Source organism: Mustela nigripes, chromosome 4 (assembly GCF_022355385.1).
Source record: "Mustela nigripes isolate SB6536 chromosome 4, MUSNIG.SB6536, whole genome shotgun sequence".
NCBI classification, from domain to species: domain Eukaryota; kingdom Metazoa; phylum Chordata; class Mammalia; order Carnivora; family Mustelidae; genus Mustela; species Mustela nigripes.
This window is the reverse complement of record NC_081560.1, coordinates 190,973,601-190,993,195: the sequence shown is the minus strand read 5'-3', so window position 1 is coordinate 190,993,195 and position 19,595 is coordinate 190,973,601. Positions and strand designations below refer to the sequence as shown.

General features: G+C 64.1%; 1 protein-coding gene across 3 annotated transcripts in view; it reads left to right on the top strand.

Moving 5' to 3' along the window:
* The window catches only part of STK32C (serine/threonine kinase 32C), a 67,796-nt gene that overhangs the window by 33,573 nt on the left and 14,628 nt on the right, over positions 1 to 19,595 (top strand). For 2 of the 3 annotated variants that reach the window (XM_059398867.1, XM_059398869.1), the window contains exon 2: positions 5,854 to 5,909. In XM_059398867.1, the coding sequence (XP_059254850.1) occupies positions 5,854 to 5,909 (56 nt within the window). Of the gene's footprint in view, positions 1 to 5,853; positions 5,910 to 8,722; positions 9,284 to 19,595 lie in introns of those variants that run through there. The other variant, XM_059398868.1, reaches the window with a different exon arrangement.

Genomic DNA, 19,595 nt, shown 5'->3' with positions numbered 1-19,595 from the left:
AGCATGTGGGCAGAGCCCCTCTGGAGGGTAGCTGCAGCCACCATCGTGAGGCCAGCTCTGACTGTCTGCCCCTGGGTCAGACCTCCCTGGGACTGTCTGCGCTCTGCTCCCTGGGTGGGCTGAGATGTTGCTGACGCAGGTCCGGGGGCTGCCGGTCCTGGCTTCACTCTGCCCCTTCCTTGGCCCGAGTCTCTGCCGGAGCACCGGGGAGGCACATACATGCCAACCCCGGGGCACACACAGGCCGGGGTCTCCTGGCAGTGCCGCAGAGTGAGAGGACAGGGCAGGGTCCAGTCGGCAGCTGGGCCAGGGCCCAGTTTGCTTGACTGGGCAGAGCTGCCTCAGGGTTCAGGGCCCAGCTGCCTGTTTGTCCCCTTCCTTGCCCACCCCCGCGCCGAGCCACGGCAGCCTCCAACCAGCTCCTGAGTCCCGAGGCGGAACTGGGGGCTCCCAGGGTGTTATTGAGGGACTCAAGGCTGTCCCTGATGGTGGACCTGGGGCTGTGCACCTGGGACAGGGAGGGGCCAGAGGTGGCGGACCTTGAACAGCAGGACCCCATTGGGCACCCCCAGGGAGGCATGCCCCCCACAGCCACGGGAGGTGGCAGGAGCCTGTGCAGACAGCCTCCCCGGCAGGCCCTGGAGGGACTGGACCCCAGCTGGCAGGGATGCTCTAGTGGTTTGGCTGTTGCCCTAATCTCCTGTTCATGAAGGCTGAGGATGCCATTGTCAAACAGCTCCAGACGCGGGAGCGGGCCCAACCCAGGATAAACCATGTGGGTGTGGGGAGCTGTTGCTGGAGGTGGTACGGGCTGAGGTTTCCTGTAGGCAGACGTGCCCGTGGTCTCCCCTGCGGTCCAGCCTGGGGGTGGGAAGGCGCCAGGACCGCCTGGCTTCTGGCCTCCAGTCACTCAGGTCCCCAGGCACATTCCTGCGCATGAGCAGAGGGACTGTTCGGGAACGTGAGCCCCCGAGGCCTCAGCCCGGTCCCTGGGCTGGCGCCACGCCCTCGTCATGTCTGTTCCTGAAGAGACAGTGTGAGCGTGTTGCTCCCCCACCGACCTTGGGCTGGGCACTGAGCTGGTGTCCCATGGCGGGGGCATGGGGGCGAGCGGGCACCGGCTGGGTGGTGAGTGCTCAGAGGGCCCAGCGCAGGCTTCCTGGAGAAGGGCCTGAGGGCTGAGCAGGTGCCCGGGAGGCAGTGGGGCACAGAAGTATTCCAGTGCTGGCTCCCCGCAGTCCCGTCTCTTGTGTCCCGAGGGCCCGTGGTCCCTCACCCAGAGTCGGCTCTTTCCCCAGCTCTTTCCTCGCCTGCAAGCAGGAGCATCTCTTGCTGAGCTGCTCTGAGAACTGGCGGGGTCGGGACACGGAGGGCTGGGCGCGGTGTCCAGTGCGTGGTGCGAGCTGCTTGTGGGGCGAGCTGGTGGCCGTGGAGGGCCCATGGCAGCCAGCAGGTTAGGGGCTCGGTGGTGCATTGGAGGAGACCGTCTGGTGACCACTCGCACATCGGCAGGCCCGTCCGTGTGTCCTGCGGAGGCAGGGAGGGACCGGAGCCGGCCTCCGCTGGACTGGATGATTTTCTGTGGGAGTTTTCTGGGTTATAGTTTGCTTGACAAATTGTCCTCAACTTTTGAATGAATTTCGGCTTCTTGTGACACTTGACTTATGATGTAGCTTTCCAGATAAATCCCGACTTCCGGTAGGGAATTCACCAGGGATGTGGAAAGGGCAGGGCCTGTCCTGGGGGACGGGGAGGCGCGGGGGAAGGGACTTGTCCGGTGGCCATGGGCCGGTCACATCCCCACGGGGCCTACTGCCCAGGCCCTGACGGCATGAGGATGTGGGCCGTGGGTGTCAGGGGCAAGCTGGGCCCCGGGTGGGCACAGGCTCCCCTCCCCTGCCCCCGGCGCGGGCACCGTGTCCCCCGTAACAGCAGCGGTGACTCACGTAACAGCAGCTCTATTTTTACTCTCCCTGGGCTCACCTTCTGTCTTGCTTTCCTCGCTGGCGGCACCGGCTTTTGAAAGGGCTGAATTCCAGACCCCGAATCTCACGGGGACCCATGGCGCCCCTAAGACCTTGCTGTTGGGTCGCCCCTCTGCCCACTGAGGGCGAGTGCTGAGCTTGAGTCCGCATTGCTCAGACATTACCTAACGCTGTCTTTGGATTCTGGGGCATCTGCACAAGGGCCACCCGTTGGCTTTGTCCGCCGCCGTGTGTGGCGTGAGGCCCACTTCTCACTCTGGGGGTGCCCTCCCCTCTCTCCCTCCAGCCACCCGTGGCCCAGCGGCCAGGCCGGAGGGTCAAGTCAGGTCGGGTCTTGGGGAAACCAGAATGATTTGCATGAGTCCCACTGGAACACGGCTGTGGGAGTGCTGATGGCACTCCTGGGAAAGCCGCTGGCTTTCTCCCCGGGGGTGCTCTGTCCCCTCACGAAGCCCAGTGGTGGCAAAGAACCTCGGAAATCACGCGAAAGTCCCCGTGGGAGTTCTGTGTGGGCGCCGGACCTCACACCAGCACGTGGAGAGATGGTGCAGGATCACTGGGCTTGGAGGTGATCCTGGGGCTCGCCCAGCGGCCGCTCCTCTACCTGGTCAGAGAGAACCAGGACCTCCCGCTGCTCCCCATCATTCGGCCTCAAGATGACCTATTTTCTTTCTCTTAAAAAAACAATTTTTTAAGGATTTTTTTACTTATTTGAGACAGATACAGAGAGAGAGCATGAGCAAGGAGAGAGGCAGAGGGAGAGGGAGAAGCAGGCCTCCCGCGGAGCCAGGACTCCTTGGGGCTCGATCCCAGGATGCGGGACCGTGACCCAGGCTGAGGGCAGACGCTTCACCCTCTGAGCCCCCGGGCGCCCCAAGGTGACCTATTTTCATAGCAACGCCCTGCTCTGTGATTGCCAACTAGGCAGCATAAAAGCCTTCCTTGAAGAATGAATATTCTTAGACCTTTGTGTTTTAAATATTTGTCTGTACCGGGAGAGCCGGCGGCACGGCAGGAGGGCCCTGGTGGGTGCCGGCCGCCCCGGCAGGCTTCCTCCTACGGCGCTTGGGGTCCTGACAGGGCGCGTCGAAGCCACAGGACCATGGGGGCTTCATTCCCTTCTCCTTCCGCCTGGGACCTCAGAGGTGTCTCGCGGCGGCGAGGGGAGGGGAGCGTGTCCACAGCTCGCAGGGTGACACGGATCCGCGCAGGGGCGCCGCAGACGCCCTCTGCTGGCCTCGGTCCGGGCACTCCCCGCTCACCTCCTCATCTCTGGGCCCAGACCTCGTGGAGATAGCACCCCCGCTGCTTTGTTTCCTCTCGGGCACCATGTTTGTTTGCTGGCTCCCCACAATGGAGGGCCCACTCTGGGCGGACCCCTCGCTGCCCGCCCCCGGGTCAGGCCCGGCCTGTGGTTGGCGCAGCGGCCTCCGACCTTGGCGCACGCGGCGGGGCCCCACGTCCCGTGCAGACCGACGGCCAGAGCCCTCAGTCAGACAGTGCTGAGGCCCGGGCCGGAAGGGCCCAAGAGAAGCAGAGCCTCGTCTGTAAGGTGGGGTGTCCAGGGCCTCCCGGGAGCCGTGTGCAGGGCAGCAGGGCGCCAGAGCCTGCAGGTCTGCCTGGGACGGACGGATGGCTGGTGGACGGGAGGGTGGATGCTCGCGGGACCCAGGGTGCTGACCTCCGTCTGTGAGGAGCACCAGGTATGTGGGCTGGACAGCGGCTTGACCCCCAGGACTTGGGCTCAAGGTCACGGGGAGCTGGACCCGAGGTGTTGAGCCCAACTTGTGTCTACAGGCCCCCGGACGCATGCCCTCCGGCCTCGGAGCAGGGTCGCTGTGTGTGTCTGGGAGAGCCTTGCTCCCAGCTTCCAGCCGCCGTGGGACTCACCCCCGGCCCAGTCCTGGGCCTGCCCGGGGCTCCTCCCGGCTCAGTGGTCTCCCGGTGCCCAGCAGCTACGTGGGGGATTTCCGCCCCGCCCAGGTCTCCCGTGAAGCTTGCAGGTGGCCCACACAGTGCCCTGACGGCCGTCCGGGGGTCCCGCTGTGTGCCCTCTCCCGCCCTGGGGTCTCAGGAAGTGGGGGTGGTTGTGCCCCAAGCCACAGGCTCCATGCAGTGGGGTGCACGCTCTCCCCTCCCACTCCTGGAAGCAGACGCAGGAGAGGCCACAGGGCCGGCCGGTGTGGACCACTTCCGTGCCTGGCCAACCTCCGCCCGCCTCTTTCCCCCAGATGCCCTGGGCTAACCTCAGCCTCCGGGGAGTGAGAGTGGAGTCAGGGGCACGTTGTGGATTTCCTCTGCTCCTGACCTACTATTTAACACGCTCTGCTGCCACCCTCTCCCTCCACTGGGAGTCTGGAGTCCCGCGTCTGCCTTTCTCTGAGCTCTGTGATTGCCGTGGCTGAGCCCCCTGCTAACCTCAGCCGTGGGGTGTGTGGCCGGCCCAGCGCTGTGCTGGCACCCGGGGGAGGGTGCCTGACCCTAACGCCCTCTGTTCCACTCCCGGGCGGGTCCTCCTATGCCACGTGCTGGGCCACGCGCACAGGTGCCCCCTGAGGCTCCACGCGCCATTCTCCGTGTGGCACGCCAGGGCCCTCGCCCCCCCCCCCCCCCCCCCCCCCGGGCCCCCCCCCCCCCCCCCCCCCCCACCCAGGGAGCAGCCCAGACTGCACTGACTGCAGGGTCGTGGGTATCCGGGGCCCGTAGCGTCTCACGAGTGCCCAGGGCCCGCATCTGGAAGTGGAGCCGGGCTCAGCGGGTGCTGCAAAGCCCAAAGCAAGAGAACAAGAGCTGTGAGTCATGGAGCAGCCTGTCATTTTGGGGGCGGCCCTGACCGGGGAGCACAGGCCTAGGGGGCACAGGCTTGGGCGGACACAGGCCTGGAGGTAACAGACCTGGGGGGGGGGGCACAGACCTGAGGACAGGGACTTGGGGAGGGTTCAGGCCTGGGGCACAGGTGGGACCATCTGGCTGCGTGGTAGTCAGCTGGGGGAGCCGCGTCCTGGGGGGCGGGCAGGTGTGGGAAGCAAGACTGGTCCAAGCTGCCTGGGGCACTGAGATGCTCATGGGAAGGAAACCAGTGGAGGGCAGCTCACATGTCAGGTTCAGAGTGAAGCGGGAGTCCTAGAGCCGGTCCGAACTGCTCACTCCCAGATGACCACGCCCAGGCACCGCGTGTGCATGGCCCGTGTGCGTGGCCTGTGTGTGGCCTGTGCATGGCCCGTATGCGTGGCCTGTGCGTGGCCCGTGTGCATGGCCCGTGTGCATGGCAGGGAGCATCTTCCTTGAGGATCAGGACAGTTAGTAAAGCTGCAATTTCCAACGACCCCTTTCCCTAGGAGGGGCTTAAGTCTGGGGGAAGTTAATGGAAGTCAAGATTCGGGTGGTTTCCCGAAGGCCTGGGGACCGCCCTTCAGAAAGTGCCCGTTACTCGTCCCCGGGCCGCGGCAGGCTCTCCCGTAGCTCACCCTGTGAACCCCACGGGAGACTCAGCGGGAGGGCAGGAGGCAGGCTCCGGGCTTCCTGTGTGGGGGCAGTTCAGGGTGGGGGTGTCTAGGTGCCTGGGACTGAAGGGCACACCCTGTCCTCTGCGTGGTCTGTGGGCAGGGTGGCCTGGCCTCGCAAGGAGCCCGGGAAGAGGGATGGCCCGGCCCCAGGACCCACCTCTCAGCCTTGGCTCAGGCCGTCCCTGCTTTACACACAAAGCCTGAGCTGAGCCTCCTGCTGGCCCTAGGACCCACTTCCGGGGTGCAGGGGAGGGCTCCCTGCAGTGGTGGGGGCAGCCCCTGGACAGCGGCTCCACTGGGGGCTGGTGGAGGGCCCTGGGCCTTTCTGCCAGCTCACTGGTATGTCTCTGTTTCTTCTGCAGTGAACTTCGACCACTTCCAGATCCTTCGGGCCATCGGAAAGGGCAGCTTCGGGAAGGTAAGGCAGAGCCAGCAAGGAGGGCATGGTAGGACCGTCCCCGCGGCCCGCCGGCTCTGTGAGGCCGGGACCCCCACGTCTGTCGGTGGGGGCCGTGGACAGGCTGGCAATGAGGCGGGTCAGGGTGGGGTGTCAGCCTCGCTCAGGAGCACTGGGGTCTTCCATCCAGGTTTTTGCGGGTCTCTAATGCGGCTGGGAGCTGATGGTGCAGATGGCACAGCTGTGGGGCTTTGTGGGACCAAGACCCCGACGCCCCCTCACTTGAGACTCTGATGCCCGCCCCGCGGTGGGGCCACTTTCTTCAGAGGCAGGAGCCCACTCAAGGCTACAAAGGAAGTGCTTTAGAAGCCCCTGGTTGGGGGGGGGGGGGGTGGCCACGGATATTCAGTGTCCGGGAGCCGCTGGGACCCTCTGACGCCAGGCTGCTCCTGCAGGGGTGCGGGGGGCAGGGCGGACAGTGCAGCTGAGCCTGTGTCCTCATCCTGGCCGCCGCGCCGTCGAAGACGTCTCCCTGCTCCTTCGTTCTCTCTTGTCCACATCTAACTTCCTGATTGCTGCCTTGTAACTCTCGAGATTGGGGGTAATTATAACTCAAAGAGGCTTAACGAGCACTCTGAGAAGGTTAAAATTAGCTCTCGGGACTTGGCCTTGTGGGCCTGCTGTAGATGGGTCACTTCTGGGTGGAGAGTTTCTTCGGAGCAGAGGAGGAGGCTTGGCTCCCCTCTCCATGCAGCTGCGTCTGGATGCCGAGCCTTGGGTCCCCCACGCCTGGGAAGTTATGAACGGGAGCAATGACCTCCTGCAGGAACCCATCAAACACTCTCGTTAAGAAGAGTATTTTTAAGATCTGCTGGTTGGGTTGCCCCCTGCCCACCCTGCTTCTCCCAACCGACTGTAAATTCTGTCTGTTGGGGTTCCAGAGGGCGTGGGGAAGGTCGAGGGACAGACAGGGTGGGGCTTAGGTTAAGGTTAAGGTTAGGTTAGGCGGTGGAGGGCACTAGCCCTCACCAGGCTTCAGGAAGAGTGGCGTGTATGGGGAGACGCGGAGGACGAGCAGTGTTGGGGACTGACCTGGGGCAGCCACTTCTCTGTCCCCTGCCTCCTCCCATCCGTGTCGTCCCCCTCAGGCTCCTTCTGCACTGCCAGGCGGCACACACGCCCCCACTGCCCCGTCTGCAGAACCCCAGGATTCCGGGTTCTCTGACCAGTTCTAGCTTTGAAAAGCCAGCTGGCCCCAGGTCCCGGAGACGGGACTCTGCAGAGCGGTGGTGTGCCGGCAAGGTCCTGCTGAGACTTCAGCCTCAGACGCGAGCTGCCTTGGAATGGCTCCCTAACGAGCCCGCCTAATGAGGCCTGCAGGGTCTCTGGGCTGTAGTCCCAGGGCGCCCTGCCCTCGATGGCTTTCTGGAATGTGGAGAAGCCAAGGACCTGTCACTGACCTGGGCTCTGGGCCTTCCAGCTGCTCTCAGTGGCTGGAGCAGTGACCCCGATGCAGAAGCTCCCCAGGACTCAGAAGGCCAGCTCCAAGCGTGTGTGGCCGAGCCTGTAAGTGCCTGTTTGTGGCCTTACTTGAGATGTGTGTGCGCAGGCCCTCCATGCACGACTGCACAGGGAACCCTGGCTCTCTGCGGACGACTGGGTCGAGCAGCTGTAAACACCCCGAGTTCACTGATGCCCCCACTTCACGCGGGAAGGCAAAGTGGCGCCTGTGACAGGACCAGCACTTCCCAGCAAGGGCTGCTCCCTCGGTGGCTGCCCCACCCTTTGGGGGCGCATTTGTGACCGCCCTTGGCTCCCTGACCGCCACTCCCAAGCTTGCTGTTTCTGGACCTTGGGTACAAAGTCTGCTTAGTGTTTTCGGTTTTTCCGGGTTTTTGTTGTTGTTGTTTTGCTGTTGTCGTGAAGTCATACACGGTTGTAATCACCTGGAGGTGCGCGGCTCCGGACTGCTGAGTGACCACCTCATCCTTGTCTTGGAAAACTGGAGCTCTGCCCCCATTAAACGCCCCTCCCCACCCTCCCAAGTCCCCCATGCCTGAGAAACCACGGCCCCTGGGGAGATGGCTTTGTTTTGCAGAGCAGAATGGAAGCTGGTGCTGGAAGCTCACAGCGTGTGCCCAGAACCCCAGCCCCGGCTGGCAGGTGGAGGGCCCTTGTGCCTGGTTCTTCTGACCAGGCCAGGAGTGGGGGGGGCGGTTCTCAGTGCAGGAGGCTCCTCCCCGCTCGCTCCTGTGATTGGGCTGGGGGCTAGGGGTGGGGGCTGTTGTTCCCAAGACGCCTGAGCCCAGGTAAGCCCAGCAGGGGGCCTCACTCCTGTGGGGCAGGTGAGCAGGCGGAGCAGGTGAGGGGGCGCGGGGCAGGTGAGCAGGCGAGCGGGTGCGGGACAGGTGAGCAGGCGCGGGGCAGGTGAGCAGGCGCGGGGCAGGTGAGCGGGTGCGGGACAGGTGAGCGGGCGTGGGGCAGGTGAGCGGGCGGGACAGGTGAGGGGCGCGGGGCAGGTGAGCGGGCGGAGCAGGTGAGGGGCGCGCGGCAGGTGGAGGCCTCCGCGGTGACGACGGTGACCACGCCGTACGCTACTGCCTGGGGCCTCGGGTCGCAAGTGACACTCGACCCCAGGGAGCGGCAGGGGTGACAGTGCGCGAACAGCGCCGGGAGGGGAAGGGCTGGGGCCGCTCCTCCGCCGCGGGGTCCGGCCGGGCCGCCCTCGCCAGCCCCCGCGGGTCTCGGCCCCGCACGCCGCCGTCGGACCCGCCGGCTGCAGCGTGCGCTTCGGCCCCGCCCAGTCACGCGGGAAGCTGCCCTCGGATTGGCCCGGGAGGGTCATGTGACCGGGATCAGGGCGGGCCGGGAGGGCGGCGCCGGGGCAGGGGCCGGTGTTTGGTCCCGCCGGGGGGAGGGGCGGCGCCGTCCTCTGGGCCTCGGGCCCTGGGCCTCGGGCCAGGGCAGGTCCTGCTTCCCCGCGGCCCTTTCCGGCGGCCGGGGCGGCGGAAGGCGAGCGCCAGGCCCAGCGCCCTCCCCGGGGGAGCCTGCGGGGTGCGCCCGGCCGCCCTCTCCGCTGCCGCCCCGGCCGCCCCCTCTCTGCCCCCGGCCGCCCCCGCCGTGTCCCCAGCACCAGCCCAGCTCTCGGCGCCCTTGGCTGACCTTGGCTGACCTGTAACTAACTAGTACGTTCAAGGCGGTTCTGGCGAAGATCCTCGACCCGCCCGCAATCGGACTCGGCCGCGCTCGCCCCGCCCCGGCCCGCCCCAGCGGCCGCGCTCCCTCCCGCCCTCGGCCCCCACCCTCGGCCAGGACGCCCGCGGTCCTCTTGCTGGTTTTCCATTGGAACTTCTACGGAAGTGTTGTCACCATCAAGACACAGTCGCGAACTTTGGGTAGGAACTGCGTTTAAAGGTTCAGAGAAAGTTGCTAACTTCCCCGACTCGGCTGCAGTGCTTCTCCAGTGAAATGTGACACTTGGGTCGGTCTTTGGCCTTCTGTTCTGCTGATTGTCTTGTTCTTGGAGTTTCTGCTTGTTAAGCTGACATTTTCTGTGTTACTGTTAACAGGAGATTTCACTTTCTAGCGTTGCAGTTTATTGGAAAATGGTGACGTCTGTCACCCTGCCAACCCCCGAGGCCACTGTGGCTGCTGGGGGCCGGGGACCTGGGTGGTCACTGGCTGTGGCTGATACTCCTAGCCTGGGCAGCCCTGTGGCAGGTGTGGCCAGTGGGTGGGGTTCTGGCTTTGCCAACCTGAATGTCCTTGCTGGAAGGTACGGGCTCCCAGTGATGCTATCCACGGGGCAGAGTCTGGGTCTCCATTCGGGACAAGGGTGTGCAGAGCCTCCTCAGGGGGGCACCTGGTCAGGCTGGACCATCAGGAAGCAAAGATTAAGGCGGTAGAAGGACACAGCCCATTAGGAAGCAAAGGCTTGTCAATTGGGGGTGGGTGTCCCCTTGTGAGTCCAGAGTCCCTGACCCGGATGCGTTTTCCAGAGACGTGACAGGCTTTTGCACAGTGGGCACAGTTGGGTGTTTGAGCGGGAAGGTCCTGGCCCTCGTCGTGCACCCCAGCCCCTCTCTGCCCCTATGGCCTGGTCCTGCCTCGGCAGGTTTCTGCCCTTCCTAGGCCAGGCCTCCTCCCACTAGCTGCCCTGAGTGCCCTGTACCCCAGGGCACGCCCTTCCTCTCTGCACCTACAGAAAGTGGACTGTTGCTCACACAGAGCCTTCTGGGAGGGCCTGCTGCTGTGCATTTGTAGGTAGGTGGGCCTGGAGGCCGTGGGTTCCGAATTAGGGAGCTTACTGTGAGATCTGGCAGATATGGGGGCTCTTGTCCAGCTGTGAGGCCTGGGGACCCTTTTCCCTTCCGGCGGGACTGGCTCTTGTAGGAGTACTGGCTGAGATGCTATGGTGGTTGGGGGAGTTCGGACCAGCATGTCTTGTTTCTCTTCAGTTTATGGGGGAAAAGCTAAGATAATTGGGGTACAGTGTGCCTTGGCTGCAGACCCCAACAACTGAGGGAGCTCCTGAGCCCCTTGTGACCACCAGATCTCAGAAGGACCTTGGAGATGAGGTGGGAGGGGTGGCGGGGCTGGTGTGGCAAGTGCAGTCCCGGGGCTCAGGGCCTCAGTTCTTTCCTGGTGGACCCTGCTTGTTGAGGACGCCCAGCCGTTGCCGTGGAAACACCTCAGCGGCAGCAAAGGGCCTCCCGCCCAGCACCTGGGGGCAGCATCTGCAGTTAACAGGGGGCCCTTCTGGGGTTTCGCCCTCAGTAGTGGCAAGAACGCGGTGGGGGTGGGGCCGGCGCAGCTGTGGCCGAGGGCTCAGAGCTGTTGTGTCCTGCCAGCTCCTGGAGCAGGCTCACAGCTCCTCCTGAGACGTCCGGACACCCGGACCTTACAGGCCCGTGCCTCCGCTCCTTGTTCCCATCACGTGCTTGACTGTGGCCTGACCACGCCAGTCGCCTTGGGAACCCTGGGAAGGAGCATTGCTGAAGGCCGGGCTAGTGACAGTCACCAGAATTCACGGTGTCCAGTTGCGTCGGCAGGGGCCCGTGGCTGGTGGCCTGGTGCTGGTCACCCTTAGGCAGGGCAGCCTGTGGGCCCGCACACACCCAGGCCCTGGGTTTTCCCACAAGGCTCCATCCTTGTAGCCACATAAATGGTGCAAATGACCCTTGGCAGGGAAGAGCCTCTCCCATCTCAGGGAAGCCCACGCACATATGCACGCACGCATGCACACACACACACACCTGCACGAATCAGCAAAACCCCCAAAAAGTCGAGCAAAGTAGAAAATTACTCAAACTGATGATAGTAGTTGAAATCTTGAAAAGGCCAGTGCACAGAAGAGATTAAAAAAAAAAATTAACTCTGCTGTTTAAATATCACCAGGCCCGCCAGTGCCACCTCTGGGCGCGCACGCCCAGGGCCGAGAGCAGGGCCTCCAACGGGTGTCTGCACTCCGTGTTCACAGCAGCGTGGGTCACGGCAGCCACGGTGGGCAGGGACACGGGCGCCCAGCACGGATGAAGGGATGAGGGGTCGCGTGTCCTGCAGCCTTGAGAGGAGGGACGGGCCAGCACCTCTCCCGCATGGAGGGGCCCTGAGGGCCCTGAGTGTCCCCAGGCAAGGCCGGCGAGGCCCCGGTGTGCTTATGCTCCAGGCTTGGAGCCCCCAGCGCTGTCGGGGGCGCTTGGCGTCAACCCCCGTCCGCAGAAGCCGGGTGGGCTCACAGGTTTCCTGTGGCCGCAGCGCCGGGACTCCCCGTGCTGCCGCCCTTCCCTCTCCGTCTGGCCCCACAGAGTCCACGTTCAGACTTCAGTTTCGTACATGACCTTACAAGCAGCTCCTACTTGGGGCCCCTGATGGGAAGAGTTTGGCCCCAGAGCCAGCAGTCATTTGAGGGACCCTGCCCAGCTGACCTGTGTCCATCGGGCCTCCCAGAAGGGGCCCTGCTGGGCACGCTGGGGTGCGTGCGGGCGGAGGGCTCTCCAGGGGTGAGGGATGCTGAGACCCAAACAAGCCACACCCGAGCGAAGAGGAGTGTGGGGGGCGGGCACAGGCGCGCTGGTCAGAGAGCCAGAGGAACACCGCGTGTGCGTGTGCATGTGCGTGCCGTGGGAGGACTTGTGAGGGCCAGTGGGGACCCGTGCCCAGCCAGAAGGGGCTGGACAGGGCAGCAGGGAGCGCAGGTGCTGAGGGCACAGCCTCCTTCCTCTCCCTACCCCAGGGAGCTCACTCGGTGGCGGGGTCTGCGCCGGACGCTGCCCAGGCCGAGGGCTGAAGCTGTCTGCGACCTGCAGGTGCCCAGCCCTCTCCCGGCGTCACCGTCTCTCTCAGACCTGCAGTCCCAAAGAGAGCCAGCGTGGTGGCCTCCCCGGGGGCAGCATCTGACGGACTGCCCATCACGTGCTCTGAAGTGGGCCAAAGCACAACGGGAACTTGCTGGCTTGGTCTCTGGGTCACTCGGGCCTTGCTGTGCCTTAAAATAGCCATCTCCCTAGAGACTGCTTCTGGAGAAGCAGGACGCTCCCACCCACTTCCTCGGTCTTGTTCCTGGCCAGCGCGCAGGTTGGGCGCTGCTGGGGGCCGAGGCCAGAGAGGTGCACCCGGTGGGTGGACGCTGAGGGTGAGCCCACAGTCCCCCAGGAACCGAGGGAGAAGGAAGCTTGCTTTGCCAGGCCTGCTGGGCGCGGCTGACGGCTGGAGGCTGTTCTTCGGGACCGGGAGGTCTTGGGGCACCCTTGGCCCAGGCTGCTGACCCTGGGAGCCCAAAGGGTCCATCTCCGGTGAGCGTGTCTGGACATCTGTCGCTTCTGCCATCTCCAGTAGCTCAGGCAGTGCCGTTTGTCAGGGCAGTGACCCCTGGGCCCCCAGGACCCAAACTCCAGGCCTCCCCACGCACCGTCGCGGAGCTGGGCCCCACATCCCTCGCCAACCAGCCCGTCCTGTGGGCTCTGCCTCATGGGGAAGCAGGTGGGCCCACGCTTGGGCTGCTGAGGCCCCGGCTCGGGACCCACAGCCACATGGCGCGGCCTCACATCTCCTTTCCTTTTCCCTTTTGGGAAACCTCAAGCCTGAACACGATGGGGAGGAGGAGAAAAGCCAGCAGCCCCCCAGCCGCTCGGGGTCCTCTTGTCTCCGCCGCTTCCCGTCCCCCACGCCTGCCCACACCCAGGGCCGGCGAACCGGACCCCGAAAGGGTCCCGCTTTATCTTCGAGCCTTTTCGCGGGCGCCTCCGCTCGCAGCTCGGTCCCTTGGGCCCCCGGGGTGACCCGTGCCGGTCGATCCCACAGGCGTGTTGTGTTTATTCGATGACTCAGACCCACAGGAGGCCCCCGTCCCCCTTCTCGCTGCGCTTCCTTCGTGGACAATCCGGGTCAGTGTGTGCTGGTCCCCGACGTGCTCCCCACCAGCCCCGCCCCCATGTGAGCGGTCACGTCTACACCGGCGGGGGGATCCGGTGTGACTTGCCGCCAGGCTCTGTCTGAGTTAGGCCGCCAGGGATCGTCCCCCTCGCCCGTGGCTCCCCGAGCAGCGCCGAGGAGTGGTGTCCCAGCTGCCACACGTCGTCCCCAACTCGCCGCCGTGCTGACGAAGGTTCTCTGTCCCTGAGGTGGAGAAGAGCTCGTCCAGAAGGACACATGCCTTCTTCCCCTCACCGGACAGCTGTCAGGGACAGAGCTGGTCCCCGGGTGTCTTCTGGCGGCCAGCAGAGCGGAGCTCCGTGGCCACTCTGACGCTGTGGACAGGACGCCTTGCTGTCCCCTGGTCCACGCGCTGTGACGCTGTTGGCACCCAGTGTGACGGTGTCGCGCTCGCTGGGGGGACTGGACTTGCTGGGGGGACTGGACGCTCTGGCCCCGAGGAGCAGAGCCTTGGTTTTCCCGTGGGACCTGGGCCCTCCTGGTCGGGAGTGACACTCACCGGCCACAGTCTGGGCGCCGGGGCAGCTGGCTGCTGCTGGACATGGCTGCTTCTTACAGGCCTCTGTCATGGCCAGAGCTGGGAGGTCCACGGGGGGCATCCCCCGGGAGTCGGGCACTCATGGTCCCTGGAAGTCCTTCCTCTCTGATGACCCGCCTCCTGGACACACCCTGTTTTGGTCGTATTTTGCTCTCAATTCTTCGGTTTTGCCCTTGGTGTTGAATGTGGTGTTTGTGGAGGACACGGACGTGGTGCCGCGCGGAGATCTGTCCAGCCAGGTCGCTCAGGAGTGTGCAGCCTGCCCCACCCTGGCGTCCCGTTTCCTGCTCCCTCCTGGAAACATCCTTCTGGAAGCCGCACAGTTTACACGTCCATTCGTTTCTTTTTCATATTTTCCTATGAAATCCGGGGTGGTCTCCCACCACCACGGCGTTCCTCCAGGCGTAGCTTTTCGTGCCACAGGATTTCTGGACCTGACGCTCCACCCGCTGGCAACACTCCGTTCTGTGTCAGCGTGACACGGGGTAGGCGTGCGGACGGGTGTCCCGTGGCAGCCGGACAAAGAGCACAGATACAGTGGCTCCAGCCCCGCGGATATATTCTGTGGCAGTGTTGGGGGTCGGAGGTCGGCTGTGGGCGAGCTGTGGGCTGATGTCAGGCTGCGGGCAGGCTGGCTCCTTCCGGAGGCTCCAGGGGCACCATCCACCTCCTAGAGGAGCCTGCGGGTCCCGGTGTCCTGGCCTGTGGTCCCACATCCCTCAGGTCCTGCTTCCTTCTGGCCCTTCTGCCTCCGTCTTTGCCCTGTTCAGAAACCCGTGATGACCCCGGGCCTGCCCGCTGGGGACGGTCTGCATCTCAGGGTCCTTCACACGATCACATCTGCAAAGCCCCCTGTGCCACATGTGGCGACAAGCCCATAGGTCACTGGGGTTCGAGCGTGGACAGGTGGGGGCCAGTGTCTGCCGACCACAGCCCCTCGGGGGGAGGGGGGACTGTCCCCAGTGGTGCAGTCTCAGGCAAGGCCACAGTGACCCGCATGAGCCTCCGCACAGCTTCGCCAGCGTCTCCATGGGCAGGTTCGTGGATGTGGACACGTGGGCCGGGAGGTAAATGCACATGCGAGTTCCTCCCGGGCCGGTCACCGTGCTGCTCCCCCGCGCCGTGCTGCTCCCCCGCGCCGTGCTGCTCTCCCGCACCGTGCTGCTCTCCTGCACAGCACCTGCCACGCCACGTGTCGCTGGGGCTTGGACGTTCGCCAGCCTGACGGGAGAGAAGTGGCATCTCTGAGGTTTTGCTCTGCCTTCTGTGACAGCAAGGCCGTGTGGCGGCCCTTCGTGTGTCTGTGCCGCTGCTCCTGTCCGGCTGACCCTTCTCTTTCACTTCTAGAGGCTCGTTAGGTCGGGGACACGCTTTGTTTCTGGTGCGGACTACAAAGTTTTCCCCTGTCTTGTGTTTCAGACAGACATGTTTTCCCCACGTGGAAGATGTTCCGTTTTCAGATCTTGTTTATCGGCCTTTCCCCTTGTGGCCAGGGGCCTCGCGTCACAGGAGAGCTGTCCTGTCTCGGTCACAGAGCTCTCCGGGCACACTTTCGTGGGTCACGTCTACGGTTCGGCTGCACATAAACGCTCACGCAGCCGGAATCCATCCTGGCTATCGGGGTCGCGAACGGACCGTGTTGGATCCGCTCTAGACAGCCACGCCTGCCCCCAGCTCAGCCCACTCTTGAGTCTTCCCGGGGAGAGCACAGCCGCCCTCACCCCTGTGCTCGCTTTGAGCCTGTCAAACCCGGGTGTAGAACCAGGTCATCTGCAAGCAGAGGTGGTTTTAAATCTTTTGTTAGGTTTTGGCCTTGACTCTAGGTGCTGCGTTTGCTGGCTGGGGTGGAGATCTCTTGGGAGCCCACTGCACTCTCGGCCCATTTCTCTGTCCACATTCCTTGTCTGTCAGAGGGACAGTCGCAGGACCTGCCCCTAGGGAGCCGTGGGGACGACATGAGGACATGAACATGCTCCCCCCAGGGTGCACGGGCACCGGGTCGAGGGCCTGTGTGGCTGACGGTCCTGTGTGGCCAGGTCCTGCCAGCGGTTGGCTCGCCGACCATTCTACTGGGGGTCCTGGGGCAGGAACGTGGCCAGACCTGTCCCTTGTACCTGGAAATGAAGCTCCCCCAGATGGCACTGGAACCCTTTGGCTTAAAATGATAAAAACCTCATTACTCTGCGCCGGGCCTGCTGGTGAAACATCTGGGAACGAGGAGGACAAGACCCAGGTCCGTGGGGCTGGCAGAGGCGGCAGCGGCAGGTCAACAAAGCATATGCGGCGAGCGGGCAGGAGCCATCTCGGAGCACACAGAGCCCGGCACACCTGCCCCTCCTGCGCGCACCTGCCACACGGACTGCCCGCCGTCCTGGGAGAGCCCGGCGCCCCCCTCCACCCCGGGCGAGGGGCCCGCCTGCCATGGGCTGGACGTGGGTTCCTGGTTCAGGGAGGCCAGGCGCCCTGTGGAGGTGGTGCAGTGTAGACCCGCGCCCCTGCTGTCTTTCCTCCAGCCCAGCCGGACTGCCCGCACCCCCTCCCCGGCTCCAGAAGCTCCCCGGGTGAGATCAGGAGACAATTTCCTCGTAATGTTTGAGGCTTTAAGTACCTGTTGTCAGGCGTTTGCTTTCTGGGGAACAAAAACTACTTGGAGAGGAAAAGAGCTTGGGGTGAATCACTAAATCTGCAGAACATGCCGACAGCACTGGATTAGAACGGCAGTTACCGAGCCATTGGCCGCCCCGGCTTCGGGTTGCCCCGGGCACTGCCAGAGAACCCCAGCCGCGTGGGCCGGGCAGCGGAGCTCCTCGTGCATCGGTCGGATTCTGTCCTGTTGTCCGCTTCCGTCCTCGACTGGAGGACGCGGCTCAGAGCCCGGACCCGGGCCGTGGAGGAGATGGTTGAATGGGGCAGCCTGCTCCCAGCCCCGGAGCCCGAAGCACTTCTACTCTCGTCCTGGGAGAGCCGCCTGAGCGGGACGGCGGGGACCGTGCCCAGCCCCAGCACCGCAGACCCTGCTGTTCTGAGCTCTCCTGGCAGAGAAACCGCGGGGGCCGCCAGACCTGGCCTTTCCAGCTGCGGGGAGCTCCAGCCCCTCTCGGGGGTCCTGACGTGACCGACTCCGCAGGGGAATGCTGGCGCCCTCGGGACAGTGACCCTGGGGGCCCCACAGACCAGCAGCCTCCCAGAAGCCGTGTGGTCGGCCGGCCTGGGTTAGCAGAGGGGAGCCAGGAGGCTGGGCTCTCCGAGGAGAGGGCTGCACGGGAGGGCTCCCGACAAGTGGCAGGGAAAGCGGTCAGACCGGGGCTCAGGTTAGAGGTCAAATCGGGGGCTTGGGGGTGAGGGCAGAGTGGAGTTTCAGGGGAGAGTCAGAGCTGGGGCTTGGGTTAGAGGTCTGGGTGGGGGGTTGTTGTTTCTTTTTTTTAAAGATTTTATTTATTTATTTGACAGGCAGAGATCACAAGCAGGCAGAGAGGCAGGCAGAGAGAGAGGAGGAGCAGTTTCCTTGCTGAGCAGAGAGCCCGATGCAGGGCTCGATCCCAGGACCCTGGGATCATGACCTGAGCCAAAGGCAGAGGCTTAACCCACTGAGCCACCCAGGTGCCCCAGTGGGTGGGGGTTTGTGTTAGAAGTCAGAGCAGGGGCTCCGGCAGAGGCCAAATCAGGGGCTTGGGTTAGAGGTCAGAGTGGGTGCTCGGGTTAGAGGTCAAATCAGGGGCTCAGGGTAGAGAACAGAGCCAGGGCTTGGTCCAACCGTGAGCTCAGGGTAGAGAACAAAGTGGGGCTCAGGTTACAGAGGTCAGAGCGGGGGCTGGTTGGAGGCCGTCAGTGTGACGGACACTGGATGGAAGCAGGGTATGTCCATAGATGGGCTCCCTCGAAGGGTCTGGGGACTGTGTTGTGTCCTGAGGCCGCGATAACGCAGCGCTGCCGCTGGGGGCCCACGGCAGCAGAGACACATTCCCCCACAGCTCTGGATGCCAGACGCCAAAGTCAAGGTGTGGCTGGGCTGGGCTCCTCTGAGGCTCGGGGGAGGCGATTTCCCATTGGACTGGAGGACTAGCGGACATAGGACAGACAGAGAGAACAGCACGTGTGTGTTTAGGGTGAGTTGTATGTGACCCAGGAGCCCTCGTAAGGAAACAGACACAAAGAGGTGGCCAGACCTACATGTTTCCATCTGGGTTTGGACAAAGAGGCCGGTGCGGAGGAGTGACTAGACTCGGGGAGCGGAAGGGGAGAGTCGCGTGAACTGGGTCCGTCCGGAATTCTCTTGGCGTCGACTTCCCCATCCTCGGGGCACACGGTTCTGGTGCGGGGAGGACCCCGTCCGCCGTCGTCCACATGGGGCTTCTTTCAGGAGGAAGACGGGACGGTCAGGGGCCTGTCCTGCACCTGCTGGCCTTTACATGTCTTAGCCCGTGACGCGTGAGCCGGGGGGGCACACTGTAGTGGCCGTCCTCCCCCTCCCCCCGCTCCCCGCGGAGGCGTCCCTCAGAGCGCCCCGGTTCGGACGGGACACCGGCAGCTTGCTCCTCCTCTCTGAGCCTGTGTCTCCGTCCGGAGAAGAGGTCAGGTTAGCGACGTGGGTCTCCTTTCACGAGGCGGGGCTGCACGTGCACCGCCCACCTCAAGGCCAGGTTCTGAGTCCGCGGGGAGGCCTCCGTGGGCAGGAGGTTGGGTGGTGGGCGCCTCTGGTGGGTGGCGAGGAGGGGCGGGGGCCGCTCCGGGGCATCTCCTGGTTTGCGGCCCGCTTGTCCCTGCTGAGGGTCTGGGGAGCTCTGGGGAGCGTCCTGAGGGGCCCGCGCGGCGGCGGTCGGCACGAAGGCCGTGCACGCGAGGTCTCTGCGGCACTTTCTCAGAAAGCGTCTGTCGAGTCATCTGGCTGCCGTGGGGGTGCTGGGGCAGGGCAGTTTTCATGTTTCATGGTTCAAGGCGGAAGGCTGGGGGGGAATGCCGGTTTTCCACAGAAAGCACAGAATGGCGCGCCCCGGCTGACGCAGAGGACGTCCGGCGCGGGCCCCCGGGCACCATCGCTGCCACTGACACACAGGCTGTCCGGCAGGGATGCGAGATACCATGGGAGTCACACTACGTGTTTGCAGAGAAGTCGCGTCTCGTGGAACTCAGCCTGACGTTTACATGCGTGTGGCAAGAATAGTGGCTGACCACGTGGCTCTTCGAAGTCTGCTTTGCTAGAACTTTCCCACAGGGTCCCGGATCCAATGTCGCCTCTCGAGACTGAGAAGCCGGGTCACCAGACTCTGCCTTTAGGCCCTCTAAATTAGGGTGAATTCCTGTCTTCCAGGTTCCCAAGGTATCCCCAGTTCCTGGGCCTGTCAACAAGTGACCTTCTTTACTTGCCTGTGGGGCCAGGAGCCCCACGCGCACACCAGGCTGGTCCAGCGCCGCCTGTACCGCTTTCAAAAACGACCTCCCCGTCGAAGCCTTGGTGACATCACCATGAGTTTAATTACGTCCCACGACAAGGAGAACAGACTCCTCCTGTATGTAGACACGCTGGCGTGAAAGTCGGCGTCTTTAAGAACAGTCGCTGAGTTTCGGAGGAGTCGGGTGGGGAGAGGGGTCAGCGTCTCAGTCCTGCTTGTAAAGGTGAGGTTTCCCACACGGGCCGTGAACTACGGAGGGCTTGAGAGAAAAGAAAGCGGGGATTTCTTTCTCTTCTGTTCTCTCTCCAGGCAGGCGGAAAGTCTTGAGTAAGAGTATGGGGATGA